General features: G+C 45.2%; 1 protein-coding gene across 4 annotated transcripts; it reads left to right on the top strand.

Annotated features, from left to right (window-relative positions):
• The first annotated feature begins 2,085 nt into the window (after nt 1-2,085).
• NSFL1C (NSFL1 cofactor) lies at nt 2,086-27,598 on the top strand. Of its 4 annotated transcripts, XM_030825497.1 has the most exons (11): nt 2,828-3,046; nt 5,330-5,427; nt 11,492-11,566; nt 14,044-14,049; nt 14,631-14,796; nt 14,924-14,926; nt 15,457-15,549; nt 16,608-16,717; nt 17,119-17,256; nt 23,930-24,094; nt 25,854-27,598. In XM_030825497.1, the coding sequence occupies exons 1-11, from the start codon at nt 2,942-2,944 to the stop codon at nt 26,014-26,016; spliced, it is 1,122 nt and encodes a 373-aa protein (XP_030681357.1). In that variant the 5' UTR covers nt 2,828-2,941; the 3' UTR covers nt 26,017-27,598. The 4 variants fall into 4 exon arrangements, with proteins under 4 accessions (XP_030681358.1, XP_030681360.1, XP_030681357.1 ...); XM_030825498.1 differs by lacking the exon at nt 14,924-14,926 and having other exon boundaries at nt 2,086-3,046; XM_030825499.1 differs by lacking the exon at nt 14,044-14,049 and having other exon boundaries at nt 2,849-3,046.

Genomic DNA, 27,598 nt, shown 5'->3' with positions numbered 1-27,598 from the left:
GCTCCACATAGCAGCTCCCCTGGGCCACTAAGCTATAGAGGGTCTAGCGCTTAGGGGACTGGAGTAGGGGGTCAGAGGAGACACCAGTCCTGGGTACACACAGCTCCTGCCCAAAGTGAAGTCACCACCAGTGACGACACAGCAGAGAGGGTGCCAAAGGAAGGCTGGGGTGGGGCGGGAGGTGGTGGAAGATAGGATTAAAGGGAGGGGCTGGGGTGAGGCTGGAGTGGGAAGCAAGATGGAGATGAGCCTGGAGGGGGCTGGGGGTGAAATGGAGTGAAAGTGGGCTTTGGAGGGTGGGGTGCATTTAGTACTGAGGGTGGAATTAGAAGGGAAAGGGGGGCTGGGTGGGTCAGGTGCTGGCGTTGGATCTGTGAGGTAGAAGTGAGGCTGGAGGTAGTAGTGGTGGTAGAATTTGGGGATAGGGCTGGAGGTGGCGGGTGGTGTGGTTGGACATAGGAGTGTGGAGTTAAAGCTGAGCCTTCAGCACCTCCTTCTCTAGTTTTGTTAAGGACACTTAGATAAGTGTTATGTAAATGTAGTTTCAAGTTTATGCCCTCACATCCCCTGCCTTAAACTCCAGTTGGGTCATCTGGAGCTGCCTCCAGAAACCAGCCACAGGAAGTGACCAGCACAGTCCTGCAGTCTAAGGAGAGACAGTGTGGTGTAGCGGTTAGAAGCAGACTCAGGAGCTGTGCAATACCTGGATTCAAAACTCTTTAGAAGTCGAGGTTTCCACATCTGTAAAATGGAAACGATAACAATAGAACTCACTTCATAGGGTGCATGAGTTAGTGTATCTAAGGCTCTTTGTAGAGTGTCTGGGGGCATAGTAAGTGCTCAACAAACACTAGCTACCAGGTAGTGTTATGGGAAAGGATGCCCTCAAGGCCTCTAGAAGAGGGATCAGGGACCCTCTGGCCAAACAAAGAGCTTTCCCTGATGGCACAAAAATGAAGAGGGGGTGACAATGAGTTTCAATGACTCCAATACCAGCCAGGGAACTGGACCTTGAGGAGCTGATCACCTGCAGATATTTAAGCTAGAGTTAGTCTTTGTCAGTTTCCAGGGTAGAAAGACCTTGCTGGTTGCCAATCATGAGGTCCAGAGTGAGCCTCTAGCTTCTTGGACTTCCTGGAAAGTTGGGGTGCATTTCGGGTTGACACAATGATGAAAGGGGTAAGGCCTAGGGACCAGGGCTGGTGCTGGGTGGCCTTGCAATAGAAAGGAGAGTCTCACACCACAAAGAAAGGACCCTCCTCCCATGCCTCCTGCCAGGGCCTATTGTGGCTGCAACCACGCTCCTAATAACCTAACCCAACCCCTAACTCGTTTGTCACATAAACTTAAAGGATTTCTTGCATAGCGTTAATAAGACACCAAATTTTCCAGGAAAGCAACTACTGTGTCAATTGAGGGAAGACTGAACTTTGTGCTGTTCATAACCTGATTAAGAGGGGTTTTGACTAAGCCTGGGGACCTTCTCAAGGTCTCCTTGAGAAAGGGACACCTGAACTGAGAGCTGAAGAATCAGCAGGGGCCGACAGAGGAAGAGGAAGGGAAGAGTGTCCCACGGTGGTGTTGGAAATTAAAGCTCGAAGTCGCAAGGAAAACCAGAACTCAAATAAAAGATTTTTCAGCAAAGCCAATTTACTTCTGCAGAAGGGTGCCACTCACACATCTGGTCTCCAGGAAAGCACACCGAACAAAAGAGAGAAGGGGTTTTTATCCCTAATGCGGTTAGTCCCTGCTTCTGTGTCCTGTTCCCATTGGCTGGGGCTGGACTGAACAATCTAAGCTAATCCCGATTGGCTAGTTCAAATGGAGCAGAAATGTGGGCTACAGTGGTAGGGCAAGCGGTTTTGGCGGGACGAAGAGTTTCCACGGGAATGGCAATTGTAGCGAGGGTATCCAAGGGAACAGATGTGGGTTATAGATTAGGACCCGCGGGAAGGTTGTTTACCCTAACTAGGGGTAAGGAGGTACAAAGAACGAGGAAGTTAGGCTTTGAAAATAGAGAACAAAGAACAAGTAAGCTGAACAAGTAAGTTCCTCTTTGGAGAGGAACTTACTGTACCTCTTGCAAGAGGCAAGAGGGCAAAGAAGCTGAGGACCCAGAAGACAGGATTGTGCTTAAGAAGGTGGCCTTGGAGCAGAGGCCCAAAGAAAGCGGAGAGAGCGCCTTGCCCATCGGTAAGGGAAAGATGATCCAGGCACAGAAGCAGCTAATGCAACAGCCCTGAGGCAAATCCATCATAACGGGCAAGTTCCAGGAACAGCCAGGAGGGCAAGGCGCGTGGAGCAGAGGAAGCTGGCGGATCCCTAGATGAGATGGAGGAAATGGCCCATCTCTCATGGGTCCTGCAGGCAGGCCATGAGACTGTCTTTTATGCGGGGCGAGATAGCGAGGCATGGACGTGTTGTGAGCGGAGGCCTAGCCTGTTCAAGGTCTGAATTTCTACCCCCAGAATGTGAGAAGCATGGGAGCAGGGACTTTGTTTTGCTCCCTGCCATATCCACAGCCCTAGAAAAACATCGGGCCAATTGATAGCTCTCAGTAAATGCTTGACAAGTAAGTGAATGAACGAATGCACTAATTAATGAAATGAGGGCTGCGCCAATGAATGACCGGGAATCTGACTCCTGCAGGGATCCTTCAGCCCACAGGTGTATTTAAGACCCGCCCCGGCTCTCATCCTTCGGGCTCCCACCCCCGCCGTTAGGCTGCGGTTCGCGCTGCAGTCGCCAGAGGGCGCGGAGCGGCGGGGTTTCCCTCACGGAGGGCTTTGCGTGAGGCACCGCGTGGGGCGGGGCTGAGGGCGGGCTCCCATCGACTAGGCCCTCATCGGCTGGGCCTTGTCGACCGGCAAGCGGAACGCGGCAGCGGGGTTGGGACTGTGCGGCAGCCGCCGGAGCGCTTTGGGAGGCGCACGGGGCGAAGATGGCGGCGGAGCGACAGGAGGCGCTGAGGGAGTTCGTGGCGGTGACGGGCGCCGAGGAGGACCGGGCCCGCTTCTTTCTCGAGTCTGCCGGCTGGGACTTGCAGGTAGCGCCGCGAGGCTGGCTGTGTCGGGTGGGCCGGGGACTGCTGGGAGCGGGCGCCTGGTGCCTTAAGCCCGCGGCGGCCGAAGCGCACAGTCATCCCCGCTCTACCGCAGCCCGACCCAGGCCTCATGGTCCCGGGACCGCTTGTCACGCGTCGCCTGCTCGGCTTGGGAGTGGGGGAACGCGGGCCAGCCCCAGCCAGTTCTGCCGTGCCCGTTTCACTCTGCCTCGCCCGCTTGCGGCGTCAGCGAGACTTCGGGCACTGCAGCAGCCGGCGAGGAGAGGGAGCGCTTGGGGGCGTGGCTGCCGCGCCGAATGTCTGCTGGAGGCCAGGCTGGTCCGAGTGAGCAGCTCTTGGGTGAAGCCCCACTCGGGACTAGGTGGCCGCTCATTTCCACTTCCGAAGTCCAGCCCGGGAGTTGACCCCCGCCCAGCCTTCCTAATTGCTGGGAGAATACCTCTGGGGTGGTGGCGCAAGGTTGGAGCTTCTTCACCTTTCGTAGTTATCTGTAAAATGGGAGTCTCGTGGAAATTGCTGTGTAGTTCATTGGCACGTACTAAGTATTCACTAAATACTTGCCAAGAAGACTTAAGCTTCACGAGGCAGGGATTTTTGTACACTGATGAATTCCCAGTGCCTACAACAATGCCTGGCACGTAATAAGCACTCGGTAATTAACTGTAGAAAGAATTGCATAAATATTATTGGCTAGCCTCGTCTTAGGTAGATGATGACGGTGATGACTAATATTTATTGAGTACCTACCATAAGCCAAGCGCTGTTCTAACTGCTTTACATGCCTTTTGTCATTTAACCTTCGCATTTTGCAGCTGAGATTAAAGAGGTTAAGTAACTTGCTCAAGGCCTCACTAGCTACCAGGCAGAAGAGGTAGAAGTGGAACTCAGTTCTGTCTGATTCCAAGCAGACAGAGCCCAAGCTTTAAACCACCATGTGCCAAGCACTTTACATAATATGATTCGTTTAATCCTAGCTACACTATGTGGTAAAGACGACCCATTTTATGGATGAGGAATTGGAAGCACAGAGGGCAAAGAATTTGCTCAAGGTCACATAGCCAGTAAGTAGTGGGGTTGGAATTTGAACTGGGTCTGCTGCCAAACGTAAATTGCTCCCCAAACATAAGAATTAGGTAAAGCATCACACCTAGATCACACCTAGACACAATGGGAAGCCCCTATGCTGTGCAGAAATAAAAAGTTTCTACCTGAAAGACCTAAAAGCACACAGTGTTGTGACCAACAGATCTTCTGTCTCGTTTCCCTCACATTGTAGTGGGGAAACAGGCTCATGCATGTGACTTGCCTGGCAGGAACAGGACTTGAATGTAGGCTCCCTGAGAATGCCAGTTCACTACATGTCCTGAGACAGTACACTGCCTCCCAGCAGATTACTTTTATCCCATGACAGCTCACTGTCTCCTGTGAAGTTGGTGACCCTGAGGACAGAGGCCATGTCTATTTCATCTCTGTGACCTCAATGCTTTCTTGTGTTTGTGCAAAGCAAGTGATTAGTAAATGCCTGTCCGTTGAGTTGGTGACAGAGATGTCACAAATGACCAAAGGATTCCCATATTCCTTCTGTATGTATAGACCTAAGATGCGAGTATGCATAAATCTTAATGGATTATCTCATCCAGTGTGCAGGTTGGTGAGACAGGTACCCCCATTTCACAGATTAGTAAACAACTTGAAAGAAAGGAAAAGTAGCAACCTGGACTGACTCCACAGTTCCTGACTCCGGGCTGTACTGGAAGTGCTTAAGAGTAAGGGCCTGAGCACACTAGCAGGGAAGGAACCTGGCTCCACTCTTTACCAGTTGTGTGAACTTGAACAAATTTTTTTTAATTATCAGTGCTTCTGTATCAACTATAAAATGAGATGATAAGAGTACTAATAGCATAGAGTTCTTGAGGATTAAACAAATTAACATATGTAGAATGCTCAGAACAACCTGGCATATAAATGCTCACTAAATGTGTGCTACTTTTACTAGATCACGTTTCTTCGTAAAATGAGAATGAAGAGTATCTTCCACCCCAGCCATTCTTACTGCCTTCTTTTCACCTTAGTGGGTGTAATTTGTTTCAGTTGACACGAAGACTAACAGCTGAGCTGTTAACCTTCTGGTCTAATTTTCTTTGGCCCATGGATGCGAGCTACCTTGTAAGTGTTGGCCATGTCTGTATTCCTTTGTGCTCAAAGGAGATATGTGTTAGGCGAAGGCCTGTTTAAGGGTCCCAAGGTACTACCTCTCTGTTTCAGATCGCGCTAGCGAGCTTTTATGAGGACGGAGGGGATGAAGACATTGTGACCATTTCGCAGGCAACCCCCAGTTCAGTGTCCAGAGGCACAGCCCCCAGGTAAGGGCCAGCTTCAATTATTGCTACATGCGTGTTTCCAGCAGTGAAGAGGAGCTATTTTCTGACCAGAGGGTTCAGGCCTGGGTGTGTGGACCAGGTCTGAATGAGAAGGTTAGACTGGATCAATGGGTAGTACTTCCTAGCAGGCCTCAGTCATTTCCTATACAGAGATGCATGACTTTTAACTGGGTGTGGTTTATGGTCCAATCCTGGGGGAAACCACAAACCTACTTTTAAGACTTTTGCTTATGTAGTATGAGGAATGACCACTGCAAGTCTAAAGTTTTTAAGTAAAAGCCAAAAAACTTCCTTTCAAGGGTGCTATAGATGTGAAAGATTAGGCGAAATGACTTTAGGAAAGCTGTTTTGATATTTTAGGATGCCCGTTACCTTATTAAGAAGTCTTGTACAAAATAAACCTGTGTAACCCACCCTTTGCCAAGTTGATTGGGGAGACCTTGTCTTACTAGGTAAAACAGTGTTAACCTTTGCAATCCCATTTGCATCCCCTGTCACCGCCTCCCTGGCACCCACAGCAGATTACTCCTGTGCTCTGCAGAGTGAGACAATGCTGGTCTTCCAGGATACAGGCAGGGGTGCTTCCTGTAAAGGTGTCTGAACCTTTACAGAGAGTGTGTAAGCAGAGGTGTCTCCCCTCTCTGCTTTCGCCTTATTGCTTCTACTCTCTAGTGTGTGTTTTACCCAGGGAATTCTATTTGGGTTTGAATTCAACCCCAGAATATAACCAATAGTGTTTCTTTGCCATGAAGTGGTAAATTATGTTTCTCTCTAAAGGCAACTGAGGTTTAAAATATATTTCCTCCCTTCAAATAAGGAGCGCTAACCCCAGATCTCATTGCTTTCTTCTTTCTCTAACTCCCATCCAGAGAAAAGAGGTAGGAGGAAAGTGATCTTGTAACTGTTTGCACATGCTAACCTATGAGATGTTGGTGATGGCACATCTGGGTATTACTGCTTGGGACATGTTGTTAGGGTAAGTGCTGTTCTTGCAGCTGCTAGTAGAGATGGCTGATTTTCTGGGGTATGAGTCTTTGACAGCCACCTTAGGGTATTGTTGGGACTTTGGCATGTCAGAATTGTAGAGGGAGAGAGATTTAAACTTAGTCTCTAACGCCAGTTACATGTTTACTCCTCTCTTTTCTCCAGTAATCCCAAAGTTCTATTAAGGCAGTGGTTTATTAGCTTGGGCCCAGGAGCCTGACTGCCTTGGTTCAAATCCCAGCTCTGCCACTTAAGTAAAAGCTTTGTGACCTTGGGCAGGTTACTTAACGTTTCAGTTCCTCATTTTCCTCACCTGTCAAATGGTAATGATAGTGCCTCCCACATGAGAGATTGAATGAGTTAATACTTACAAAGCAAATAGAACACAGTTTGTGTTGTTATTATAATTTTAGTATTATCATTTTTAGCATTCATTCTCAATTTACCTGTTTTGTTTACTCTATTCCCCAACAAGTATGTACATTTAAGAATAGGCATAAAAGTGGCCGGGCGCAGTGGCTCACACCTGTAATCCCAGTACTTTGGGAGGCCGAGACTGATGTATCACGAGGTCAGGAGATCAAGACCATCCTGGCTAACATGGTGAAACCCCGTCTCTACTAAAAATACAAAAAATTAGCCGGGTGTGGTGGCAGGAGCCTGTAATCCCGGCCACTTGGGAGGCTGAGGAAGGAGAATGGCGTGAACCCGGGGGGCGGAGCTTGCAGTGAGTCGAGATTGTGCCACTGCACTCCAGCCTGGGTGACAGAGCGAGACTCTCTCAAAAAAAAAAAAGAATAGGCATAAAAGTAAAAGAATCAAGGAGATAGAGTTTAACATTAGAACTGAAGTGAGTAAAAAGACTGGACACCCATTCGGTCCAAGAGGCATGGCTTTATTGCTCTGGTTAAGGCTCAGACTTGGTAGTAGGCTTAGAAAAGAACCGAAGACAAGAAAAAGGGAGGGAGGAGGGCGCAGTGTGTTGCATGGTTGTCCTTGTTGAGGAGGAAAGCAAATGCTAGGACTACATTCTCAGGAAAAGCCAAATTTGTGCTAGCACCTCAGAGGAATTCTGTGTGGGGCCTGCCTCTGCTTCGACCTGGCGGTTGCAGGACACTTAGCCAGCTGCTGCCCTCACCATACCCCACTTTCGACTTCTCACATACCCTTTTATGTTGTCACTGCTGCCTCAGAGCAACACCCAACTCTAGAATAGGGATTCTTAATATGGAGCCCAAGAACCCTAGGAGGAATCTATGGAATGGACGTGAGAAGGTCTCTAAATTATTAATACCTAAAATTACAGGCAAAAGTTTGTGTACACGTTAGCAGGTATCTTTTGTGGCAAGAGAGTCCATGGCTTTTATGAGATTCTCAAAGGCCTGACAGACATAAAAATGTTAACCATTGCTATAGGAGACAGTTTAAACTCAATAATAACAGCTGCCATTTGTTGAGTATTTAGGAGTCAGGCACTGGGTTAAGCTTTTACATGAACATCTTTTTAGTCCTCACAGCAACCTTGTGAGGTTAGTACTGTTGTTAGTACTATTAGCACTGAGGTTAGTACTATTGCTGTTTTACAGATGAGGACACTGAAGTTGGGGATCTTTCCAAGATCACAGAGCTAGTAAAACAAGGATTTAAATGTAGGGCTGTTTCTACATTCAGCATTTCATCTCTTAGCCCCATCAATGTTCTGCCTCTTCTTGTGGACATTCAAAGTCCTCCAGAGTTTACCCTTGGACCCACCTTCCTAATCTGATTCCCTTTTCCTCATTTCTTAAATCCTTTGTTCCAACCAAACTGATTTCTTTGGTGTTCTAGTTCTTCCTTATTTTTGGTTCTCCTGTTTTTGTTTGAGCCTCTCACCTGATCAGGTGTGCCTGCTCTCTTGCTTTCTGCCTATACAAATCCCATGCATCCTTCCATGTTCACCTCCATCCTCACTCTGTTGAGCGTGTTATTCCTAACCCCATGACCAGGCGGCATGCCATAATTCTGTTCCACAGAACTCTAGTCACAGCTATCACTCCTTCAGTTCTTTGACTATATCCACATACTACTGGGTGGCATCTCTCCCACATTGCCCTGAACTCTTTTCCTGATATTTAACTTAATTTTTCTCCCCAAGTAAATTGTAAATTCCTGGAAGTGGAAGAGCTAGTATTTCAGGAGTAGTCACCAAAGCTCTGCCATGTTTCTCACCTGCGTTCTCTTCTGATACTGTTCAACAGCTTTGAAATAGGTAAGGTGCTCACCATTTCGCTGGTCAGGATGCTAATTCTTAGAAACGTCAAGTAACTTACAGCTGCTGTTATCACAGATTCAAGGCCAAGTATGCCTCAGTCCAAAGCTGCTTCTACTGCCACATGCTACCTCCCTGCCAGCACCTCCCAACCCCTGTATGCAGGGTCAAGCAAGAGGTAACAGTTTCTTCCTTTTTTCTTCCTCTTTCATCCAGCAAAAGTTGTACTTTAAACTTTCAGGGACTACCATTGTCTGAGTCTCTAAAATTACACTATCCAATAAGGTAGCCACTAGCTATTTAAATTAATTAGAATTAAACATTGTTACTCATTTGCTCTAACCACATTTCAGATGCTTAATAGCCATATGTGGCTAGTGGCTTCTGTGTTGGACAGTGCAGATAGAGCATTTCCATCATCACAGAGAGGCAGAGCTAGGGTAACCAGATTAAAAGCAGAAAATGTCATTTGATGAAAGAGTTTTGTGCCACTTCAGTATGCCAGAGTAGCCCGGGAGATAGTTCTAATATTGAAAAATTGACCTCTCTGAGATATTTAGCCAATTTATAGAGACCGTAGGACAAAAGTATTCTGCAATTGGTAATATCCCTAGGACATCCATGCCATAAGGTAACTGAAAGCAGTACTCCAGACAGTGGTTCTGAACTTGAATATATGTCGGAGTTACCTCAGGGGCTCCTTAAGGCTAGATTGCTGGATACCCCTTCCAGAGGCTCTGATTCAGGAGAATTAAGAGGGGGCCTGAGGATTTGCATTTCTGACAGGTTCACTGTAATGCTCATGCTCCTGGTCCATGACCACACTTTGAGAACTGCTACTCAAGAGTAGTACTTAAATGTGCCACACCATGCAGAAGACTTTCCGTGCATCAGTACCCCACCTGCACACAGAAAGGCCATAGGTTGCTGCTGTGATTATCTTATTTACATGTGAGAAAATGAAGGCTTTGAGAATTTAAACAGCAAGTCCAAGATCCCAAGGATAGGAGTCAGAATTAGGATTGGAACCTGGTACATGGACACCAGAATCAATGTCGGATACCATCAGAGTCTGGGTGTATGAGTTTTGGGGGAAAGAAACAAAGCCATAGCCAGAGCAAGTGATTTGCCCAAGCAAGTGTACACACATATATTTGAAAGTTTAACAACAGGGAAATAGAAAATATTTTTTTCATAGATGCTCATCCTAGCCTAGTCATTGGAAGAAACTTTAGGCTAAGCATGTATGGAAAATTCCCTTTGGGAAGATGAATGAGTGGAACTAGTACTCTCAGGGTACCAGTACAGATCTCATCACCCAGATCCTTTTGAACCATGTCATATCAAGCATCAAGGAATGCCCAGCAGACTGTTCTCAGGAGCCAACTCATGCAGGGAGCTTGTTTGCTCCATTGATTGGTTTTTGCCTTCTCACTTCTAGTTGATGGAACCTCAAAACTCTTCTGTCCCCTGATTGTCTCCTTGAAATAAATCTTCAAGACTGAACTGGAGCTTTCTTCCTAGTAAACAGCTCATTAAAGCCTCACTAAACCTGTATTACTCTCTGTGTTAGTCTTTTCTCACACTGCTATAAAGAACTACCTGAGACTATGTAATTTATGAAGAAAAGAGATTTAATTGACTCACAGTTCCACAGCTGTACAGGAAGCATAGCTGGAAGGCCTTAGGAAACTTACAATCATGGTAGAAGGCGAAGGGGGGAAGCAAGCACATCTTCACATGGTGGCAGGAGAGAGCATGTGTGAAGGGGGAGGTGCCACACATTTTAAAACGATCAGATCTTGTGAGAGCTCACTCACTATCATGAGAACAGCATGGGGGAAATCCACCTGCATGATCCAGGTCCCTCCTCCAACATTGGGAATTACAATTCAACATGAGATTTGGGTGGGGACACAGAGCCAAACCATATCACCCTCTTTCTCCCATATTATATGGAAGCTGCTTTTTTCTCCTAAGAAATACAGAATTTTTTTTTTTTTTTGATAAAACTTGTCTTATGATCCTTGAAAAACTTAAGCTTGTTCCTTGAGGACAGATCTAAACTAGGTGGAAAGTGGCAGTGGAAGATAATGTCAGAAAGAACCCTTCTCACGCTCATTTTTAGTAGTGCCCATCCCATACAACACTGCTTTTTTTTCTAAAAATAAGTACTACTTCTTGACTAACCTTCAGCAGAAGTAGACTGGGGCTTGCTTTTCCTCCAGTGCTGTCACCCTCATATTCATTCATTCCTACTTCTTGGCTATGTGTCCTTCCTTCAACTCTCTCTGGTCTCTGTGCACTGTGTATGCTGCTTTCCTATAATGCTACACCAACCCCTTTTCCCCAGCAGCCCCATCACCATGACTGTCCACTAGTTCTTCGGCAGCTGGTCCAAATATTTCATTTTTCTGGGAAGCGTTTCTTAGTTTCCCTATTATTCCCCACTGTCTGTACTACTTAAGCCTTGTACTCATTTTTAGTTGTGTCCACCCCACACAACACTGCTATTTTTCCTAAATATTAATCAATACTTTCTAGTTTTTATTAAAGCCAGGACAGCTTAAATTGGGATTCCTTTTTACCTCACGATAGGACTTTCTAATTTATACTCGATCTGTGTGATCTTGAAAAAATAAATGCCACATTATTTTATGTGTAATCTTAGGGGATTAACCTTTCTCCGCATAATGTCCTCCTCTCGCCTACCAAAAATTTAACCTCAGTGTCTTCACCTCCTTAGCAGCTGGTGATGAGGGTTACCTTTCTTAATGCTCCCTGAGATCATTTTGCTCCTTTCTGTGTCTCCAGTGATAATAGAGTGACATCCTTCAGAGACCTCATTCATGACCAAGATGAAGATGAGGAGGAGGAGGAAGGCCAGAGGTGAGTCTTCTAGAGGGGGTCAGGGGGACAGTTCACAGGGAAGTCCAGGGTAATGTGTAAATCACCTAGAACAAGACCTGGTAAGCATGTTTGGTTATTGTTAGCCATTACTACTGTGGGCTGGTCTGTGTGGGTTATATCCTAGGAAGTCTCTTCTATTCCTTGTAGCTTAGAAGTGACCCCTGTTCTGTTACTTAATGTATTTATTGAGGAATATTAGGGGAGGGAAACAAGGAAAAGATCTAGCAGTCCCACTTTTTGGTATTGACTAAAAAGATTTGAAATCAATTTGTAAAGAGGTGTCTACGTTCCCATGCTCATTGCGGTGCTCTTCACAGTAGCGAAGTTATGGATCAGCATAAGTGTCTTACCAGCAGATGAATGGATAAAGCAAATGTGGTGTATATACACAGTAGGAATACTACTCAGTCTTTAAAAAGAAGGAAATTGTCATTTTCAATAACATGGATAGAGAACGTTATGCTAACTAAAATAAGCCAGGCACAGAAACACAAATATGGCATGCTCTCATGTGTGGAATATAGAGCAATTCCAATCTAGAACAGTCGGCAGAGTGTGGTTACAGAGGCAGAAGTGAGGGGATAATGGGGAGATGATGGTCAAAGGGTATAAAATCTTAGGAGGAATATGGTTTGGGGCTTTTTCTTTTTTAGATCTCTTGCACAGCATGATGAGTATAATTAATAAAAGAGCATTGTACATTTCAAAATTGCCAAGTGTTAATTTCAAGTGTTCTCACCACAAAAATTTTGAGTATTTGAGGTGATGAATATGCTAACTAGCTTGATTTAATCCACTTCATATTGTTAAAGCATAACATCACTTTGTACACCATAAGTATATAACAATTATAAATTGCCAATTTACAATTTTAAAAAATAAGGAAAAGAAGGAAAAAGTTATTCATTATATTACAGTCCATACGTAACCAGGTATCCATTTTTTGGTATATTTCTTTCCAGCTTTTTCTTTTTAATTTAAAAAACATCATGTAAAAAACAGAATAATAGGCGTATAAGTGTATATTTCCCCCAGTAGACATGCACACATCAACTATTTGTTTTTAACCTTTAGAACATTATAATAAAAATGTCCATTATGGAAAATACAGACTAGTATAATGAAAAAGTCTTAAACTCATCTACCTTTTGGTAACTTGGTTGATGTTTTGGCATATTTCCATCCAGTCTTTGTATATAAATATGGTTTTGTTGGATCAATGCTACATCTCAAATGTTTCCCCATGTCATTAAAATCCTTCATATGCCTTTTCATATGCTGTAATAATAATGTGTTATATGGGATGCCTGACATTTAGGTTATTTTCAATGTTTTACTACTGTAAATATCAGTGCTGTGAACATTTTTGTGGATTAATTAACCACATTTCAGATTATTTTTTAGGATAGTTTTTAAAAATGGAAATACCAGGTCAAGGGCATGCATATTTTTAAGGCTCTTGATTACAGGCTCCTAGTTCTGAAACCAGGGCTTTGAGATCCCTTAATAAAGACTTTATAGTCCATTTAGCAGAACTTCATCTACCTGGAATGAACAAGAATGAACTGGCTACAGCCTCATTTCATGGGTTTTGATTCTTTACAGGGTCTGCCTTGGTCTGTCAGACATTCCTAAGGAAAATTGTATAATAACTATTTCGGGAATGCAGTTATCTCATCATGGTCAGTCTTTGGGGAAGTGGGCTGAGAAATTACATGTGTTCTGTTCTCTATTTTCATTCCTATTGTGACCTTCACACTGCCTCAAAACCTTCCTTTTAGATACTCCTGGATATAAGAATATATGTTAATTTTAGGGTTTCACACTCCTGAGTGAAAGGCAGTGTCATCAAGTACATGAATGCCTAGCTCCTAAATGACTTTCTCATTCTCCTCCCACCCAGTCACGTCCTCCAGGCAGTGACCTTCCTTTATTTCACATTCTGCTTACTTCCTTGACCCCTCAGCATTTCAGACCTGAAAGGACACTGGTACTGTTGACCTTGTCAGGGCCTGTGGCTTTGCCTCTCATTCCCTGGTGAATGTCAGGAAATAGAGGGCTGAGACTAATTTTTATAGGTTCTCAATTTTTCCCGCTTGGGGGCAAGCTGTTGACTTAGCTCTGAATAGGAGTAATAAGGAGGCAGTAGGCCAGGCTGCATGACAACTGGTTTTCAGGCCCATATAAAAAAGTACTAACTTGATTATCTCAAGCCATGCCTGGCCTATTGCAAAGCCCAGTGTGGGTGTCTTGGGGCTTGTATTTGAGATTGGAGCTTCTCTGACCTCCGGTACCCTTTCCTCAGGGGCCACAGTGTGTGTCACATGAATGGCAAGGTGAGGTGAGGCTTGGGGGAGCTCCTGGTGCTGTGTCACACCACCTTACCTGTGTGCATTACTCTGTGCTTGTTCTTTTGCATACATCTGCTGATTTGAACCTCACGGCTCTGACTTAAGGAGCAGGTAGGTAGGGCATGTGGTCCTTCCCTCCCATTTCAAAGACAAAGAAAGTGAGTTACAGAGTAGTGCACTGGCTTACCCAGGACATACAGTGGCAGAGCCAAGACTGGAGCCTAGCTGCTTGTACTAACCATGCCAGTGCCACCATTAACCCCAAGTCACTAGTGGTAGCTACTTCTGACTATGACTGCAGTCACTGTCTCCTGGAGAGGAGCCTGGCCACCAGATTGATATTCCCAGCTGAGACTCTCTCCTGAGCTGATAAGCTGTTTTGCATGCTTGGAATGCCTTTCCCCAATTTGTTCACCTGATAAACTCATCCTTATCCTCAAGACTCGGCCCAGAAGACGCCCTTAAAGGAAGCCTTGGCTGTCCTTCCCACCCAGTGTTCCCTTACTGACTTCTGTTGCTGCTCACACTGCATTGTACCTGCTTGCCTCCTTCCATGTGTTCCCAGCTAGCCAGTAAATTCTTTAAAGACAAGCATTGTACCGTTTACCTCAGTGTGCCCAGCACCAACCTGGCACATGCGCTATTTATGTTTTCCATGAGTGTTTCATGTTAGAGGTGTATTTTGTACACAGGTTTTATGCTGGGGGCTCAGAGAGAAGTGGACAGCAGATTGTTGGCCCTCCCAGGAAGAAAAGTCCCAACGAGCTGGTGGATGATCTCTTTAAAGGTGCCAAAGAGCATGGAGCTGTAGCTGTGGAGCGAGTGACCAAGAGCCCCGGAGAGACCAGTAAACCGAGAGTGAGTATAAGGGTCATTGTCTGTGCCCACAGGACTGAGATTCCAGAACTGGGAATGCCACCTTCTTCACCCTGGTAGTAACTGATTTTTTTCTTTTTTTCATTTGCTTACTTGGTCTTCTGTGCAGAACGTGAGTGTAGTTTATCTCACCCTTTAACGTGAAACCAAGATTTGGGGCAGAGTTTTCAAACCTACAGCCTATGATCTAGATTGGATTCTGCGTACATGTTTTGTTTGGCCTGTCGAATTTGACTTACTTGGTGTTTTATTTTGTTTTACTTGAATTAATAGTCATCTGTTTTATATAAAATCGGGATTTCTGTCTCCTTTGGGAAAATCAAAAAGTCTTTGATATTATCTTGTACCCAAATTCCTACATGGTCACAGTTAATGAGAGTTTAGTAGCATCTGTTTCCTTTAGCCAGGTACTGCCCCTTCCAGCTCTTAACCCCAATTCTGGCCACCTAATTCATTTACCATACTGCCTGGCCGTGTATCCACTGAGTCTCATATCAGAGAAAGTGCATCTAGTAGCTAACAAGCTTGATCAGGAACCCTGTCCTCTTTCTTACTCTTACCTAAGATATATATATCATTGTATCTGAGTAACGCTTGTACCATGGACCAACCCCTTAAATGTGTATGAACTTTCCCTTACAGCCATTTGCAGGAGGTGGCTACCGCCTTGGGGCAGCACCAGAGGAAGAGTCTGCCTATGTGGCAGGAGAAAAGAGGCAGCATTCCAGCCAAGATGTGAGTGCATCCACCTTCCCATGAGGGAATCTTGTGGACTGTTCTGCCATTTTTCTGAAGGGATTGGTTACATATTGTGCATGAACCAGCAGCCTCTGAAAGGGAAGCTAACAGAGACAGTGCCCTTGCTGTGGTTCACGAACAAAGACGCTTACTGGAAAATCAAAGGAGCTTTCGTGGGTGCTGGGTGAGAGCTGGTGAGAACAGGTGGGGAAAGGGGATGGGCAAATGAAGGAGTTTTTTGAGCAGCCCATGGATCTCAGGCAGAGGTACAGTGTATCTGGGGTTCTCTAGTGATGCGAGTATAGCTGAAGAACTTGGTCTTCAGACCACCAGAGAAGACTTAACACCAATTTTTTTTTTTAAGTTTTCCTCATTGTCCACTACTTTTTAGCCCTGTGCATAGGGTCCCCCTCCCCACAAGTGTAATCATACACACAATTTTGAGTCTTTTTTATTCAATATTATACCACAAACATTTTCTTGTAGTCTTGTGATCATTAATTTCTATAATATGTTTTAAATCATTTTGGGTTTTATTCCAAAATAAAGTCAAGCAAGAAGAAAATAAAAATTTTATCCTCCGAGGCAGCTGATAATGCATTGGTTTTTAGCCTTCTGGACCCTTTGCTGTGAATGTGTGTGGGAGTTGTTGTGAACAGTACTTGTAGATAACATTTTTAATGACTGTGGAATAGTCCATGAGCAAGATTTGCCATGGTAGTTTAGTCAGACACTCACGGCATACCAAGCACAAGCAAAGTGTCGATTGAGTCACCTGCCCAGAGCCATATAGCTAGTGAGTGGCACAGTCAAGATGCAACCTCAGGTGTCCTAAAACAAAACCCCTGCTCTTAGTCTGTGCTAGGCCACCTTCCTATTCTAGGTTAATTTAGTTTGCTTGTTGAGTTGCTTGTGCACACATGTATATGTGTGTGTCTGTCTATGTGTGTTTTAATAGTAGCAACACTGAGAAATAGTAAAAACCTGCTAATTTGCGATTTCAAATTGGTATGCTTGCCAGATCACTGGTAACTGTTTACTCCCTGTCATCACAGGTCCATGTAGTATTGAAACTCTGGAAGAGTGGATTCAGCCTGGATAATGGAGAACTCAGAAGCTACCAAGACCCATCCAATGCCCAATTTCTGGAGTCTATCCGCAGAGGGTGAGTGAAAAAGCCATCCTCTAGGTCCCAAATCAGTGAGTGGATAGCAGTTGGGAAAGGAGGAGGCAGAATGTTTATTATTTGAGAAGTAAATTGTTTGAAGCAGATTCAGCATAGTTGAGATACGGATTCATAGATCTGCTCCAAAAACCTTTTGTGTCTATTTTTCCCCTTTGGGCCTGAGGCAGACCTAAGTGGCCAAATAAGAAGTAGGTGTCAGCCATGGCTAAACAAACAAGAGAAAAGGTGGAGGCAGACAGGTAGCCACCAGATTAGCCTGCTCGCTGTGGAGGCCCAGCGATTTTTCACCATGGGACTGAGAGGTTTCTTCTCCCCTTTTCCCCATCACTGTCATTTCCATCTTCTCTCTGTGGACCCCAGCATGGCCTTTTCTCCCACAGGGAGGTGCCAGCAGAGCTTCGGAGGCTAGCTCATGGTGGACAAGTGAACTTGGATATGGAGGACCATCGGGACGAGGACTTTGTGAAGCCGAAAGGAGCCTTCAGAGCCTTCACTGGCGAGGGTCAGAAACTGGGCAGGTAAGGAGCAGCACAGGTGAGAGCCAGACTGTTGTCAGTCACACCTGCCAAGCCCAGCAGACCCTGTGTATCACTCACTTTGGTTATTAGTTCTTTACTGTTTACAAAATACTTCAAATTTTATTTGTATGGGAGGAAGAGTGTGGAGAACATGGACTTTGGAGTTAACAGACCTGAGTTTATATCTCTGCTTCTTCACTTTCTAGCAGTGTGACCTTGGACTGTATAGCCTCAGTTTCCTCAACTATAGATTGGTACTAATAAGAGTCCATACCTCCTAGGATTATTGTTGCAAGGAATAAGTGAGCTGATGCATGTAGAACACTGTTCCATAGTGAGCAGTCAATGTAAGCAGAAAGTGTAACGTAATTGCTGCTGTGGCTCAGTAATCTAGGGTGTTCAGGGAAGGTGTCATCTCCTTGATGACTTAAGGCTGAAATGGGGATTCCCAGGGGAATAAGGAATTACAGACTTTTGCCTAGCCAGGCCTCACAGTGTGTTGCTCAGGATGCAGGGACACTCAAGAACCTTGCTGCCCCTTTGCAGGCTGGTGTGCCACCATTATGGCAGCTCAGCAGCTCTTATTTCTACTTATTTGGCCCTTCCTGACACTCACTCTGCCACTTGTTGTGACTTTTTCTGCATTGTGTCCTCTGCTACTGCCTTCTCACTCCTATACCCTCTACTAACAGACATTCTCTATCTTCCATTCAAACCCTCTGATGATATCTGATTGGTTAATAGTCACTGGTATCCCTCATACAGTTCTCCCACCAGACCCTTGGCCAGCCCATAGGTAGGCTGCCTTCTCTCAGGATCCACTTAGCTTTGGCCATGGCCATGGGGTCACCTGATTAGTGTTCTTCAGAGGGAACTGTGCACATGATAGGCATTCAGAGCATAGTGACCCTCCTTGCCAGTATGATCCTTATTTTATAGACAGAAAGCTGAGGCTCTTGGATATTAGGGGCCTGTCCTTGGGCACATGGCTGGTGTGTGTTAGAGCCAAGACCCCAGGCCTTCTGACTGGCATTCCTTCCTGCACTCCTGCACAATGAGACATCCTTTCTAACCTAGATCTGGCAGTTCTCAAAGTAGCTACTGCCCTTGCTCACCTCACTATCTTTAGAGATCAAAGCTTGGTCTTCCAACAACCATGCCCTCTGAGCTTCTGGCTGGCCCTTTCCTAGAATCCCTTACCTGCCTGTTGACCATTCATGCCTCATCAGGAGCAAGGGTCAGAGTTCAGGGTATTAGATTTACCAGGCCCAAAGTAGTTAAGTCATCCCTGTTCTCATGATTTCATCTACTGCATCAAGGGCTGTGGACTAGCCCAGGACAGCTATTCCCACAGAGAGTGTCCCTGTCAGTTGTGATGAGCTTTATAGGGCACCTAATTTTTTTTTCTTTGATTATTAAAGTAATACATGTTCATCTTAATAGAAAGTGCAGGTAAAGAATAAAAGCTGTCCTAAACCTAACGTCCAGAAATATCTGGCAAGTGTATCTTTCTTCTCTTACTCATTTGCATGTGTTTGTAAACATGCTATTGTATCACCTGCTTTTTGCTTTATCAGTGAAGTATGGCTATCATCCTTTATCGGTAAGTTTATTTCTACACTTTTAATTATAATGCTTACATAATTTTCTAGCCCATAAATGTGCTATAATTTAACCAGTCCTTGCTGTTAAACATTTAGGCAGCTACCAGAATTAGAACATTGCAGTGAATATCTCTGTGATTAAATCTTTGTATACTCTTTAATCTTGGGCTAGACATATGATTATTGTTTCGAAAGGGCTTCATATTTTTAAGATGTCAAATTGCCCTTCAAAAAGGTTATATTTTTTATGCCCACCACCAGTTACAAGGGAGGGCTCAGAACTTCAGAACACCATGCACTTTGGGTATGATTTTATAGTACTAACAGGAAATGCTTCTACTGTTGGAAAGTCTAACCATATTATGTGTGTGAAACTCTGCATCTCAGAAAATTAAAATATCTTTAAAGTCTATTTTAGTATGATAGGAATAAATATTAATGTGGAGAATGAGCACAAGATAGAACTTGATATCACCATGATGTTTATCAACAAAGTAAGTGTTCACTGCCAGTTCCACTTGCATTTTATTTCAGTTCTGGCTTTTTATGAAAACTTAGCATAAAAAAAAAACAGCCACAGTTTTATATAGCTAAGTGAGATGGGACTTTAGCTTTTCAGTATAAATCAGGACAGCTGCTTTAGTTTTTCCCATAAATTTTACTACATTTTTCATTGTCTTGTGAACCAAAATGTTCAGAAGCCAAAAGTCTTGAACTTTTCTTGAAAATTTCCCTGAAAATTTTCTCAGATTTGCTTCAAAAATCAGTCAGTACTGGGCTTTTTCAAAATCTTAATTATCTGGGAAAATACTTCAAGTGAATGAATAAGTTGTCTCAGTTTAAATATTTTGAGAAAATTCAGTTGTATTAAATTTTTTTGTCGTTTTAGTAAAAGGCAAAAGATGTATACAATCTGAAGAGAAACCAGAGAATTTTGTTGTGTTTTTAGGTTTTACGTTAGTTTGTTTGGGTTGGGAGCTGATGGGAAGGTTCGAATTGCAAACAGCAAGAGTGCACTTGGGAGGTGGGGTCACTGCTGCTGGAAGTGAGCTTTAGCTGCTCCCGTGCCTTCTCTAGTGGTTATTTTTGTGGAGAAGATGGCTGGTCTCAGGATTTGTAACTGTGGCAAGAAAGTACCTAGTGCCAGTTTATTCCCCCTGTAAAGACAGGAGGAGTTGGGTGGTTTGGGCTCTTGAATTGAGACTCATTTTCCGCATAACTTACGGATATTTGCAGGGAGACACCAAAAAACACCATTTATAGACGTCTGCTCTAACCTTTCCTGCCTGTGAATCAAGCACCCTCACAGCTGCAGATGGCCAGCCACTCACTGGGAGCAGTAGCCCAGCTGTTGGCAGTTCTCAGGAAGAGCTGACAGGCCGGCTCCTTTGAACAGATGCATGTGGCTGCCCTGCGGGATGATTAGAGCACTATGGAACTAATGTTCTTTGAATGATGTGCTCTTATTATTTGAAAAATCAGAAAGCCTGGTCTTCAGGTTTCTCCTCCTCTCCATCCTCCTTGAGAGCAGTACAGACTGGGAATGCCTGTCAGGTGACCTTCCACTTACAGCCCATGGCAGCTGATAGCATTTCCAATTGATTTTGGTCCAGAATTGAGGCAAATATAAGTGGGGCAGGACCTTCAAGAATGATAGTAATTAGTCGAGTGTTTTATATTGTTAGCTAAGCACTATGCTAAGTATTTCACATATTTTATCTTCTTTAATCCTGTTTTGATCCCCATTCTACAAAGAAGGACCCTGAGACTTGGTGAGATCCATATTGCTGGCCAGTGCAGAGCTGGGGTCCCTCCAGTTTCTGCCCTTACCTGCCAACCTGCATAGCATCCTGGATATTCTTGCAAAGCCACATAGACATTTGTTTGTGCTTTCAGTATGTGCTGGGTACAGTGCATGTTTTTAGCTATTTTCTCAACTATCTGGGAAGTTTTAACTGTTTTATTGATGAGGAAACTGGGTCTTGAAATCCAGGCCTATACCTGTCTGACTGTAAGGCCCAACAGGAGAGTGGGACAGTGTGAAGAGCACAGGATGGAGAGCTAGACAGCTCGGATTGTATACTGCCTCTACCGTAAACCAACACTGGGATTTTGGGCAAGTTGCTTAACCTTGCTGTACCTCAGTTTCTTCATCTGTAATGAATCCCTACCTCATAGGCTGGGGGTTAAGCCTGTGGGTTAAGTAAGTTAATACATGTGAAGTACTCAGCACAGGACCTGGCTTAGGAATGGGTCCCTCATAAATAGTCACCATGTTTATCAGGCCACCCTGCCTCACCTAATTTTTAGGGAGTGTGTAAGAGAAACAGCCAGTCAGAAGCAACACAGCCAAGTCCAGGCATCAGGCTTTCCTCATCTCTTCCAGTGATGAGCCACCAGCAGTCTGCAACAGGACGTGCTGGGAAGCAAACCCAAACAGCAGCTGCTTCCTTGTGTGGAGGATTTCCTAAATATCAGGCCTTGCGTGCACATTATCTCGTCTCATCCTCACAACAGAACAGCTCCTCATTTTACATACGAAGACACTGAAGCCCTGGGAAGTTGTGACTTGCTTAAGGCCACACTGTTTGTTTAGTTTAGAGGCAGAGCGGAAGCCAAATGGTAGGTGGCACAGCTCCAAAGCTTGTGCCATTTCTCTAGCATCACACCAACTCTCCTTGATAATAGGGACAGTAGAGACTGCTTCCCCTAAAAGGCATGGAGGTGTGATAAGGAGAGTATCTCCATTTTATAGAAAAGGAAATTGAGGTGCCAAGATGCTCAGTAACTTGCTGAGGGTCATCAGCTCATAAGTGAGGAATGAAACTCAAGGAGAAGTTTGAGAAAGCATTTTCAATGTAAATATTTTTCTAAAATAAACCATCCTAATTGTAAAGCTTGACAAAATCCTGGCTGGTGGGAATACACAGAATACATACTGAAAGCTTGTTTATTGCATGAGTTTTTAAAAATGATCCATAGCATGTGTGTGTGTTTTCTCACCTATAAAATGGAGATACACCCATCTCAAAGGATGGTTGTGGTGATTCAGTGAGGTCGTGGCTGTGAAAGCCCCTTTAGACAATACCTGCACAAAGTGGGTGTAAATGTCACTCCTGTTTTTTCTACTCCCCACCCCCTTGCCTGAATAGATATCAGCTATTTTGGCTTAACAGCTTCTTTCTCATTTTAGGCCTGACTGAAAATGCTACAGTTCCCTTTTTGTCAGGCGGTGGTTTCAATGAGTACATATACTTTGAATTATTATAAATAGTTGAGGGACAGGCTGCCCAAAGTCTAACTGGAGAGTTGATCTAATGTCTGTGAAACTAATGAGCAAAACGAGATAGTGTAGATCAGGAGTGTCCAGTCTTTTGGCTTCCCTGGGCCACTTTGGAAGAATTGCTTTGGGCCACACATAAAATACACTAATACTAATGATAGCTGATGAGCTAACAACAACAAAAAGCAAAAAAAAAAAACATAACGTTTTAAGAAAGTTTACAAATTTGTGTTGGGCTGCATTCAAAGCTGTCCTGGGCCACATATGGCCCATGAGCCACGGGTGGTTGGACAAGCTTGGTGCAGAGCTTAGGCATTTACAGGTATATGAGATTTACCTATTCACTATTTCCAAGCAACTCTTGTGGCCTATGGTAGTGTCATTTAAACTGTGTGTCCCAGCCCACACTTTTTGAGTCCCACATGCTTTGAGGCTGATGCATAGAAGCAGCTTCTCTAGTGCTAGTAATGTGGGTGACATTCTCCTCTGAGCTCTACTTTGTAATTCTGTAAGTCCATATTTTTCACATTCACAGAAAAGAATAAGTTCACTTTTCAGTCATTCTTTAATTATATGCTTCAGGGCAATATTTAACTATGCAATCTCTCAAAACCTTTAATGTGCCAATGGCCTCTGAAGCTTCTGGTGTAATATGTGGCCTTTCCTACACCTTCCTATGGAACACACTTTGGAAAGCACTTTCAGTTGGATTTGCTCTCAGTACCATTTTTGGGCTGTGAAGGGGGAAGAGTAAGGTACAAGAACTGATCTAATTAGAGGCTTTGAGGGGAAGCAAACACTCATCTAATGGCCTTTCTTCTTTGCAAAGGTCTAGGTCAGGTCATCTGCTAAGAGAAAGACTGGGCGTGAAGTGGACAGGTAGTTTGGAGGAGAGAAGGTGGCTCCATACAGTTGTGGAGAATTGGGAGTCCTATGTGCATTTTGTGTTTGTCAGCCATCCTGAGTGCATTATGCAATTTTCCCCTTTAATCCTCACAAAAACTGAGCAAGGCCTATAGCCTTAACCCTTTAAAAATCTAATTACTACCGTTGTTGAAACTAAGGATGCTTGAGTAATTCAAACCCTGGTCCATGTGATTCTGAGATACGAAATCTAACACTGTGGCAGACACCGTGTCCTGTTCATTGTATGATGAATCCCAGCAGTACTCAGCACTTGATTGGCTTTTCAGTGCCCTTTAGAACTCTCTCCCCTGCCCTCAATAGTAGATATATGAGTACAGATACACATGTGAGTGAGGTGCACTAGGTAATGCAGGCCTGAAAATTCCATCACAGAAGAAGAATGTGGATTGCTTCGCCTGCATCCTGCCACTCACCTGCCAGGCTGTGCCAAGGCTGCCTCAGCTGCAGACTTGGAACACGCCCCTCCACCACTCCATTGAGGCTAAAACTGACCCTGTTCTATTATGTCTTCCAGCCTTATGACCCTGTCTCTCCCACCCTAGGCTGTCCTGCTTTCCTCCCTTCAAGCCCTTGTTCAGTTGAAGACACCAAGGAGGAAAAAGGCCGAGTAACTTGCCCACATTACTCAGGAGCGAGGGAGCTAGCAATAACGTATGAAACATGACTCAGGGTTTGAGGTAAATTCTGCTGGACCTGTAAGTTCCATAAGGGCACGATTTTCCTTGTCTGGGTCAATAGATCAGCAGCACCAAACAATGCCAGGCGCACAGCAAATGCTCAGTAACAGTCCAAGAAAGGATTCCCTTCTTGCCAGGGGCCTTGTTTCTGCTTGTGTTCTGATGCCATCCTCTCTCCTCAGCACTGCCCCCCAGGTGTTGAGTACCAGCTCTCCAGCCCAACAGGCAGAAAATGAAGCCAAAGCCAGCTCTTCCATCTTAATCGACGAATCAGAGCCTACCACAAACATCCAAATTCGGCTTGCAGACGGCGGGAGGCTGGTGCAGAAATTTAACCACAGCCACAGGTACCTTGCATTGTGTGGCCTAGCTTATTCTAGGAGTGTCCTCTGGGCCTCACGCAAATGTGTGGGAAGCAGAGAGCCGTTCTTCCTCCTAAATACCAGCAGGCACTCCATGCTTTCCCCAAAGCAGACACGAGGGTGGTAAGGACTACAAGTCTGAAGCCTTAGGTTCTGGTCCCCACTCTTCCATTAGTGTGGCCAGTGACTGTTCACTTCCCCCTGTGTGTCTCATTCTTCATCTGTAAAATTAGAGTATTGGATTTCTCAGGGCTTTTTTTAAGCTACCAGACTTCAGAGGAAGTCTCATGCTAAAGTCCTATGAAGAGATCAAATTAGAACTGCTATGGTTGATGGAGGAGAAGGGGTTGCAGTGCCAGCGTCCCACTCACCTGGCTTCCTCCACCTCCTTCCCCACAAGGGGCCTGTGAAAACTACTGGGCGAGGAAGATCTCTTCTAGATCTGGCTGTCGAGAATTCTGGGAATGCCTGCTGCATATCTCAGACCATCTGGGCTGGATCAGTGCCTTCTTCATTTTAAAGATGGGGAAACTGAGGCACAGCAAAGTGAAGAGACTAGTAGGAGAGGTGTTAGAGGACTGTTGCCAGTAAATATATTTGGTACGTCCTTTCTGTAGAACAGAAGTGTCTAAATTTTATTGGTCATGAGCCAACTAAGCCAGCACACACATGTGGGGTCAGTGAATTGTTTGTCAATCATTGAGTATTGACTGGGCTCGCCTGTGGGTAAAAGCGGGAGACAAGCCCCAGCTGTGAGCCAGGACCATCTAGAGCCTGTTCAGACCTCCTTCATCAGGAACCTTCATTACACTCAAGTGCCTGGTGGTTAAGGGAGTGATCCATCCCAGCGATGTGAGTTATTTGCCTCAGTTTCATTTCACTCATTAAGCTCAGCACACTGCTGCCCATTCCCAGGGTGGACAGCCCATGCAGAGGGCTTTGCTAGGTGAAAAAGCTTGGTTTGCTAAAAGTCACAGGCAGAATCCTGCAGGTCCATGCCCTTAGATGTGCCAAATTGTAAGTTGCATAGATTTTAGGGGTTTGGGGCAAAAAGGAAGCTTCTGTTTAAGTGCTCTAGGGAAGGAGGCATTGTTTCCAGGTGGTTTCATTCTCATATGATCTCCAGGTTCAGAAGACAGGCAGTGTCTGGAGAAACGATTCCTGGCCCTGAGAAGTTGACCATTAATTTCTGACAAATAGTTTTAAGTGCCTCCTGTGACATACAAAAGACACATACACTGCCCTTGTGAAATTAATGAGCTGCAGGAGGAAACACTAATCAGATCATCCCAGAAATGTGGAAGGAGGGTCAGGGATGGAGACAAGGAGCTAAGGAAGGCTGTCCTGAGGAGGTGGCGTTTGATCCGAGGCCTGAGTTGTGATTAGGATTACAGGAAGGGGATCAGGCAGGGGAGCCTCTGGAAAGAAGGACCCAAATGTGGGAAGAGAGTACAGCCTGATGAACTAAAAGTGGGCAGAAGAGAACGAGGGGAAAGAGAGTGGCATAAAATTAGGTAGGCCTTGGGAACACAGTAGGGTTGTTGGTGTTTATCTCAAGGAAAATGGAGACAACAGTGAAGGACTCTTGGCAAGAAAGGGACTTGGTCCCACATGCCTGAGCGTAGCTTTCGCTGTTCTGTGGAGAAAGTCAGGAAAGGGAATTTGCAAGGTGTTTAGCTTTCCACAGGGCAGGGGTGTGGACGGCAGAGGATGGCACTGCTCACCACTTCCCCAACTCCTGCAGGATCAGCGACATCCGACTCTTCATCGTGGATGCCCGGCCAGCCATGGCTGCCACCAGCTTTATCCTCATGACTACTTTCCCGAACAAAGAGCTGGCTGATGAGAGCCAGACCCTGAAGGAAGCCAACCTGCTCAATGCTGTCATCGTGCAGCGGTTAACATAACCGCCCAGCCAGCTGCCTGGCCTCCCTCCTGTGTTTCCCATGGCCAGTGGCCATGCCCCATGGGGATCGCCCCTCCTGCCCCCTTGTGCACACCCAGCAGTCCAGTGCGACGTCTCCTCCATAGCTCTGGGTTCTTAGATCTTGGTTGGACATTTGTTTTCTCCTTAGTTGCATTTCCTGGGTTTTTGTGACGATCAATGGACTTTAATGAAAAAAAATAAAAACAACCAAAAAAATTGAAGGAATATCACCAGCATGTTGTACGGAAACTCTCCCACTGAAGCAGGCTTTAATTGCTTTAAAATTATATTTATCTTGGGGCCTGTGGGAGGAAACTTCCTTCCATCTTCTCTGCATAAAAACTTGTGGCACACAATGCTTATTCGCTAGTGTGTCCCACCCGCCAGCCCCACAAATGACTGGAGGAAGGAGAGGAAATGTGTAGAAAGAGGCTTCGCCACCACTTGTTCCCACAAGAGTATATCACTTGCCCAGATAAAACTGGGTGGCAGCCAGAGTCCCCTAAAGTGGGAAGTCAGAGCTACATGCACACAGTGTCTTCAGAAGGTGAAAATAAATACTTCCCTGTGCTCCTTTTACTCAACCCCTGCGATATCCAGTCTTGCCAGGCCTTAGCCAGTTGAGATTCTGTCCTACCTGCCTGCCTGGCCCTTTCCTCCGTCACCATCCAGACTGCTCGCCTCCTGGGGACTTTCATGGTCTCCATTATGGCTTGATTTACTCCACGTGCAGAAGTCTTGAGTGGACCTAGGAGGTAGGTGGGATTTTTTTTTTTTTTTCACTAGGATACAGCTCATGCCAATCCAACCCAAGTGAGTTCAGAATCAGGGTATCTTGCCCTAAAAGATAAACAGTCAAAATGCCACCGAGCTGTTCACTAGTGATGTGTGGCAAATCAAATCAACTGTTGAAGAAGGGGTGAGTTTCCTGTGCTACAAGCACCTGTCACTGTTGGTACTTGCAGGAGGCTTCTGCTGGGTATGTTTTGGAAGTGAGTGTCACTACTTGGCTTTGCTTAGCAGGTTCTGCTTCACACTTGTTCTTTGACCTGCTGACTTGTGACTTGCAGAAACATAGGCAGTAGTCCTAGCCTGGTAAAGACCCACCACCACCCCTATAAGTCTGATTCCTATGCAGGTTTGGTAGAGGAGGCCCATCGGGCTCTTGGATGGAACCCTTTCCCCTATTAAACCAGAGACAGAATCAGTGCTGACTCAGGATCTCCTGGTTTGGAATCGTAATGTGCCTCGATCCTCTTTCCAAGCAGGCCTCACCAGTCTCTTTCTCTTTCCTGCTTCACCCCTGCAATGAGCCAAGAACCAACACTACATCCACCTAGAACTGCAGAAGGGCTTGTGGTTTCAACCAAGACCCATCCTGAGCAAGGGACTTGGCTTGGTGCTTTTGATCCCAAAGTTCCCACACTGGCAATGGCCTGCTGGGGCAGTGGCATCTGTCACGGTGTTTTCTCCAGCAGGTGGAGATTATGGAACCTACATATGGGTCTGGAAAAACTGTACACTGTTGTCACCTTGACCATTAAAAACCAGAATGAGGACAA

The sequence above is a fragment of the Nomascus leucogenys genome, chromosome 13 (genome assembly GCF_006542625.1).
Source record: "Nomascus leucogenys isolate Asia chromosome 13, Asia_NLE_v1, whole genome shotgun sequence".
NCBI lineage: Eukaryota > Metazoa > Chordata > Mammalia > Primates > Hylobatidae > Nomascus > Nomascus leucogenys.
The sequence above is the reverse complement of the archived record's forward strand: the minus strand, read 5'-3'. Positions and strand labels throughout refer to the sequence as shown.